The sequence below is a fragment of the Neltuma alba genome, unplaced genomic scaffold (assembly GCF_004799145.2).
Source record: "Neltuma alba isolate B1F8T4 unplaced genomic scaffold, ASM479914v2 tig00012258_pilon, whole genome shotgun sequence".
Classification (NCBI taxonomy): domain Eukaryota; kingdom Viridiplantae; phylum Streptophyta; class Magnoliopsida; order Fabales; family Fabaceae; genus Neltuma; species Neltuma alba.
Window position 1 is genome coordinate 1992 of NW_021636784.1, and position 8040 is coordinate 10031.

Consider the following 8040-nt stretch of genomic DNA (forward strand, 5'->3'; position numbering starts at 1 on the left):
AAATTCAACTTCTTCTGTGAGAATAAACATTAACAAATGCTGCGGCCATTCTCAATTTACTTCAGCAATATAAGCGCACAACTTCGTGCGTCTTATAACTAACCAGAATCAATTTCATGCGAACCAAAAACAATAATCATCCAAACGAAGTTGCATCGCCAACGTTAAAACCTCAGAAAACAGAGTAGAATAAAATTTCATCAAGCGCATATCAAAGCATAGCAAACGAAAAAAAAGAAGAAGAGCAAAATAAAATTACACAGGTAAAGAAATTTCATAAGAGGATAAAAGCGACCGAAAATATCTAAGATCTGAGGAGGAATCACACAATTGAGCGGGAGAGTGAGAGTTAGAGAGAGAGAGAGAACCTGTTGCTGCCGAGAGACCTGTTCTCGGAGCTTGTGGGCTTGCTTTCTGATGGCATCCATTTGCCCTGATGAAGAGATTGAAACTACCACCAGAAATCGATCTCAGAGCACCTCGCTCCAACACAAATCGTGTAAGAAAGTAAGGAAACACACACACAGAGTCAGAGGATTTTCAAAATTGATTTGGCATTCGGTTCCTTCGTGGGGACAGCATAAGTGTACCTCAAAGCCTCCCCGTTGGGATGATTAACTTCGTCAAAGATTACTCCACTATAATTTGAAATACAAGTTGGTCTTTGAAAGGGTAATATATAAATCTTTAAAATTAAAATTCAATAAAAATATTAAAATGATATTTAAAATCCCTAATAACCAATATCAGTACCACTTGCAGCCCCCTCCCATTATTATTATTATTATTATTAAAGATTAAGATAAAAGTAGACCCCACACCACTGGTTTAATTTTACCTCTGATTTGTTAAATTTGATGTAATCTGACTCATTTTTCAATTTTTTAATATTATTTCTGATACTAATTATAAGATCTTATTTGTATAAGATCTTATAATTAGGACCAAAGGTAGTATAATTGTAATTTCACAAGAGATAAATATGTAAAAAAAATTCAACTTAAATAATTAAATTGTATGTTATAAAAAAATTAAATTTCAAGCAATCTTATCCAATTATATAGGTTCGCAGTCAATTCTGAATATTAAGCATTTAAGCATATCTCTAAAAGGGAATGGCCACCCACCAAACAGGATGTTAGCTAACCGTAGGAAAATTTTAAACTTAAAAATAATTATGAGTAAGCACAAATGTTTTTTTTCTGCGTCCTTATCTATTTTTTAATCTTAAAAAATATAATTTTAATCTTTTAACTCTAAAATTATTAACAAAAAACAATATTAAAATCTTAAATATTGATAAAGCATTATTAGATGCTAATATATTAAGTTTAATTTTTAAAATAACTATAATTGTTAAAAAAATTATTTAAGTTTAACGATCATAGAATTAAAGCACTAAAGATATAATTTTTAAATTTAAGAGATTAAACTGAAATATTGTGCAAAATTAAAGAATTAAATGTACAGAAGGGATTTTACCGAGAAAAAACAATGGAGTTTACATCACCAAGCGCTAGTCTCGTCATAAACAGGAAAGTCAACGCAATAGAAAAAGAGTCGTTGAAGATGCGCCAGTGATATAAAGCCAATTTCTTACGTACTGATTTCACATCTGGGGGGTCTGTCTCATACGCTACCCCCCAAATGGAACCCACAAAAATCCCAAGATTCCTAAATCAAATCATTGGAACCTAAAGCAAAAGCAAAAGCCTATCGCCATTAATGATCCTAGTGGAGTTTGTACGTGGCGGAACTTCCTTTGCCGATATCTTTTTTCATAAATCAAATTTCACAAATGCACAAAGAGTTTACAATAAAATAGTCTTCACAAAAAGTTTTCACTCACTTGTATATATATAATCCAACATTATGAGCCTGCTTCTTAAGAATCCCTCTCTACTGTGTACAAAACAAAGCTAGGCTAGCTTAGCTATCCTATCCCATAAGCGCCACTCATTCTGGTTTTCTCGAACTCATGGCTCGCGCTCGGGATTTAAGCATGGGTTTGGTGCTTCTTGCTCTGCTAGTATCTTGCTTTCTTGTAGCTTCTGAATCAAGCAATGTGAGTTTATCTTATGCCTCTTTGTTCTGTGCTATGGCCTTCTGGGATTTCTCTTTCTCCCCACGCTGCAAGTTCAGTTTTTTTGTTTCTTCCCATATCTTCTCTCTTCAATTTTGTCCTGCAGGTTTATATTGTGTATATGGGAGACAGAAGCATGAACCTCAATGAACAAGACCTTCTTGAAGATTCTCACCTTCACATACTGTCAAACATTCTCGGAAGGTTTTCAATCCCTTGTTCTTTTGTACAATGACTTTTTTTTTTTTCCCCAAGAGAGAGAGAGATTGAGAATAACCAGTATCAAGCTACAAGTAAACCTTTTCTCTTATTCTGTTTTCGTTAATCTCCATGCTTAATTACTTTGACAGAAGTAAGGAAACACATTTGAAGAGTTTAGCCACCTGCTCTTTGTTGAATATGGAGTAGATACTAGTATAAACTTGGCCCCTTAACACAATTAGTCACTTACAAATAAACAAGCAAGTCATAATAATAACAGTGAAATAGAGTTTTATAATCTGTTATTTTTATCATTGTTAACAGCAAAAGAGCTGCTAGGAACTCCATTCTGTACAGCTACAAACATGGATTTTCAGGATTTGCTGCTGTTTTAAGCCAGTCTCAAGCTAAACTCGTTGCAGGTATGGCAATGTTTGGGTTCATATATCAGAATTTGAAGATCAATAGTATGAAAACCTTTTCACTCTTTTTTTTTTTTTTTCCTGATAATCAAGTACGGAACTGAAATGGTTGAGACTAGACTTGTATGGCAGTCTGGCTTTCTTGTTGGATTCATTAATTGGCCCATAAATGCTTGTGACAAGTGCCAGAGCAATGCGCATGATAGTGATGTTTATGAAATGTAACTTTGAACAATTAATAAGACTTTCTATATATGCATTGTATTACTTATATCATACTCTCTCCAGTCTTATTTATAAAATCTCAAAATTTGAATTGATTTTGTCATTTTTGTAAGATCCCACTGAAGATTGTCTGAACATTAAATGCATTTTCACCAATTTTGCTACTAATTAATTTTCTATTATCTTTCCCCTTTATCTCACAACTGGTATTTCTCTTTCTTATCTGCTCCCTCATTAAATAAAGGCATACTTGAAAAAAAAAAGGGTTTAATTTGTATATATTTATTCTTTTTAACTAATTTTAATTGTTTTCTTAAACGGCATAATTTAATTAATAGGATTTTATAAAAGAGACTGGAGGGAGTATTGAAGAACACATTGGCTAAATATGCTTGCTTTGCATACACTAGGAAAACACTTTCTGAGGTCTGGTGAAGTCTCTTCTTAAGACTGTGGTCCACGTTGGAAATTTAAAAGTCTTAAATTAATGCCGATGATTCTTTCTTACTTGAAGTAGCACTCTTCAATTTTTTCATAATAATGATATGGTGTACTTTGAAATTTGAATTTCCTCCTTGAACGATATTTTAGGTACAGAATTTAATAGTTTAGTTAATGCAGATTTTCCAGGAGTTGTTCATGTAATTCCAAACAGAATTCTCAGTTTGCACACAACTAGAAGCTGGGATTTCTTGAGTGTAAAGCCAGATATTGTGAATGGAATTCTTTCAAAGTGTAAATCTGGAAAGGGCACTATCATTGGCATCTTGGACACTGGTCAGTATCAAAGATCCCAACTTCAGAACATGTAGACAAAACATAATCTGATGTCTCTCCATATAATTTTTAGTGTCGTATCACATTTAATGTGATTTTCCGGTACTTGATAGTTCATAACCATTTAACCATATCTTAGCTCAATCCTGTTAAGACCCAACTAAATCTAGCCATTAGATTAATAACTAAGTAAGTGGGATCGATCAAACAATTGGTGTATATGAAATTGTCAAAGGTGCATATGATTAAGTATGATTATGATCTTTCCATTGTCGGGTTTGCAGGCATATGGCCTGAGTCAGAGAGCTTTATGGATGAGAATATGGATAATCCACCTTCTAGTTGGCGCGGCATATGCCAAGCAGGAGAGAATTTCAGCCACTCCCACTGTAATAGGTCGGTTTGAAACATCCTTCTTAATCGCTTTCATGCTCACTTTTTGTACGCATATCAGGATTTTTTAATGGTAACATTATTCAAATAACGTAATTGGATATATACTGTTTAAATTTAATCGTCCAAGGGGCTCTAAATTCAATATAAACGTTACATATATCCAACACTTGGATGAGACACAGCTTAAAGCCTGCACGTTACACACACGTACTTAATATTGCCTCTTATGGCACTGTCAGACATATCAGTGTCATTTTTTCAGCTTTAAACAGTGTCATGTGATACGTTACCAGGAAAATCATTGGAGCTCGCTGGTACTACAGAGGCTATGAAGCTGAATTTGGGAAATTAAACACAAGCGATGGATCCGAATTCCTATCGCCACGAGACGCATCGGGCCATGGCACTCACACTTCATCAACAGCAGCAGGAGCATCAGTAGAGAATGCAAGCTTCATGGGACTAGCAAAAGGGTCAGCAAGAGGAGGTGCTCCTTCAGCTCACTTAGCTATCTACAAAATCTGCTGGTCTAATGGAGCTTGCAGCTCAGCTGATCTTCTTGCAGCATTTGATGATGCAATATTTGATGGGGTTAATGTTCTTTCTGTGTCTCTGGGATCATACCCTCCACTTCCCACTTATGTTGAGGATGTTTTGGCCATTGGATCTTTTCATGCTGTTGCTAGAGGAATTTCTGTGGTGTGTTCTGGTGGCAATTCTGGACCTTACCCTCAAACTGTCATAAACACTGCTCCTTGGATTCTTACTGTAGCTGCTAGCACTCTTGATAGAGCATTTCCTTCTATAATTACCTTGGGAAACAATCAAACCCTACAGGTACTTCATCTTTGAAATGTCCTATCAGGTCTTGCACAAATGTCTGACGCATTTTAAACACAGATGGATAACATACTCAGTTTTCATTTAAACGTGTATCTTCTTTATGGATATAATCTGGTTTTTGACAACGGTGTTCACAATTCACAAGTGTGCATGCTTCATAGTATTATACCTTTTGCAGTGTGCAGACCCAGAACAATATTTTGTTTCCTTATATAGGGTCAGAGTTTATATACAGGGAAGGACGTGAACAAGTTTTACCCCATTGTGTATGGAGAAGACATAGAATCTGAAGATTCGGATGGAGAAAGCGCAAGGTAGAACAAAAATGCCTTATTAGAGAAATGAGATTTATAACTAAGCATATATGTACGTATGAATTCAGATTCTGGGCATTACTTAAGAAATTAACGCCATAACATACAGTCAAAAAGAGATAGGAATGAGTAGAGTATGATATATAATCGTATATTTTGCGCAGAAGCTGTGAAGCGGGAAGCCTGAATGCAACATTGGCTAAAGGAAAAGTAATTGTGTGTTTCCAATCTGGATCACAGAGATCAGCCGTGGGTGCTATAAGAACCGTAACGGAAGTCCAAGGTTCGGGTCTCATCTTTGCTCAGTTTCCTACTAAAGATGTTGCTTTGTCTTGGAGTATTCCCTCTGTCCAAGTTGACTTCATCACTGGAACTTCAGTACTCTCATACATGGAAGCTACCAGGTTAGTCCTTTGAATGGGCCGAATCACTAAACGTGACAGCTTATTATTTTGTTATAATTAAATTAGTAATTATGTACATTTCATTTATAATGATTAATAAAGCTAAAAGAATGGTTGTGGGGAACGTGGTAGGAACCCTGTTGTGAAGTTCAGCAGGACCAAAACAACAGTGGGACAACAGATATCTCCAGAAGTGGCATTCTTCTCATCTAGAGGACCGAGTTCTCTGTCTCCTTCAGTGTTAAAGGTTCTCATCATATTCTTGCTCTCTATCTATTAAAAAAAAAGAATTAAAATTTTTTTTAAAAAAAAAGCCCTATCTTCTTCTAAGTTCTTAGAAATCAGAATCTAGCTAGCAAGGTATTGGCCGGAGTAGAGATATATAAAAGCTTAATGAATGTATGGATGGTGGGTATGTGCAGCCTGACATTGCAGCTCCGGGAGTTGATATTCTAGCAGCATGGTCGCCGGCTTCTTCTGATTACTTGCAAACTGATTATGCGGCTGTGAATGGATTCGTTCCTCTTCACTTCAAGATTGAATCAGGAACTTCAATGGCTTGCCCTCACGTTTCTGCCATTGTCGCACTTGTCAAATCTATTTATCCTGCCTGGTCTCCTGCTGCTATCAAATCTGCCATCATCACTACAGGTACTGTAATTGTACCCATTAATTCATCATCTAATCTCCTGTCAAGAGTCCTACATTGGGAGGGTTATCTTGTTTTTGCTCGTTATATTAGTGCTTTCATTGAAAGCCCATCAATATGAGAGGCTACCATCAAAAGGTTCTCACTAGTAGCAGGAGGCTGAGTGAAGCACCAAGTGAAGTGATATAGTATGGAGCCACCGGAATGTCAACTCTCGTGGAAAATGCATTGTCGTGAGTCTGACGTTGAGAGGATTATCTTAAAAGAAAAGCCTTATAAGACCTTGGGTTGTCCAACTCCTAGCTTTTAGGATGCGTTTCTCCTAAGAACTTGTGCTCTTCATATCAGCTTAAAATCTAATCTTTAAAAAGTAGTTCAAGCAAGGAATTAATTATTTCACTCATTCATGTGCAGCTTCATTGACAAATGAGTACAACCTATATGTTGGAGCAGAGGGAGCTCCGCACAAGCAGGCTGATCCATTCGACTATGGAGGTGGACACGTTGATCCCAACAAAGCCACGAATCCTGGTCTCATATACGACTTAGGAACCTCAGATTATGTTCGTTTTCTTTGTTCTCTGGGCTATAACTACACTGCCATAGCCTTAATGACCAAATCCCCCACTAAATGCCGTAAATCCCCCAAGTTCTTGCTCGATCTCAACCTCCCTTCTATCACCATTCCTGAGCTGATGAATAACCACCCTTTGACTGTGTCGAGAACAGTCACGAACGTAGGACCAGTGGAATCTACCTACGTTGCTCGTGTTGTTGCTCCCATTGGAGTCTCTGTGACGGTTGTACCCCAAGTCTTAAAGTTTGATGCTACGAGGAAGAAACTGAAATTCAAGGTTACGTTTTTGCCCAACATTAATGTTGAAGGCGGTTTCTCGTTTGGGTATCTGTTCTGGGAAGATGGCTCACATGAAGTGAGGATACCTTTGGTAGTCCGAACTGTTGTTGACCAGTTTTACGCAGACGCATAGTCTCATTGTCATTAAACTGACACAATTTTTCTTTCTAAATTGAATTATATATACACACCAATATGATTGGTCTGGCGTTGTAGTTCAACACCGTCTTATTCATAAATCATGATACATGTGGTTTATTCTAAACTTCCTATAATGTGGCTAATATGAATGAAAGGATTCGAATCTTTCAGGTTTAATTAAGCACCAAGCACTTGATTCAATTAGAAGTCTTGAATTTAAATTATGATAATGCAGTAACGTTAAATACTTGGTGGTATAGTTTTGTCGTTGTTATAGGCCTACTCAGCTTGATTCGAATTAGTCTAAGGAGGTGTTTAGGTAGAAATAAAACCATAATTTTAAAAGTACTTTTACGGTATACGAAGTAAATATATAAAAGAATTTGTCTTGATTTGCGGAAAAGTGTTTTTGAAAAACACTTTTACACTCATCCAAACACCCTCTAAACCTTCGATGAATTCGCCTAATTAGGCTTAGGACATCAGGTGCTTCATATGGGGAAAAAAAATGGGTTGAGAGCAGAAACGACATGCGCATCGAACTAATTGATGGCTTCCAAGTCATCACAATAAGGAAGGACCATCGTCGTCTGAGATGAATGATAATATACATGATAGGTCAATGGATAACAGTGGAGGGAGTTAAAGAGACATGATATATTTTGCGCCTGCTTTCATGTGGAGCCAGGCCATGGGATAAGAACAAGTGGCGGAGCGAGAGGGGCAGTG

At 36.6% G+C, this 8040-nt stretch overlaps 1 protein-coding gene across 1 annotated transcript; it reads left to right on the forward strand.

Moving 5' to 3' along the window:
- Positions 1 to 1911: 1911 nt before the first annotated feature.
- On the forward strand, positions 1912 to 7435 carry LOC114725608 (subtilisin-like protease SBT3.9). The gene is made up of 11 exons (XM_028912134.1): positions 1912 to 2065; positions 2190 to 2287; positions 2609 to 2706; positions 3553 to 3708; positions 3993 to 4104; positions 4398 to 4941; positions 5164 to 5261; positions 5426 to 5665; positions 5798 to 5912; positions 6088 to 6316; positions 6729 to 7435. Exons 1-11 carry the CDS (start codon positions 1979 to 1981, stop codon positions 7301 to 7303), a joined length of 2352 nt encoding a protein of 783 aa, XP_028767967.1. The 5' UTR covers positions 1912 to 1978; the 3' UTR covers positions 7304 to 7435.
- Positions 7436 to 8040: the final 605 nt, after the last annotated feature.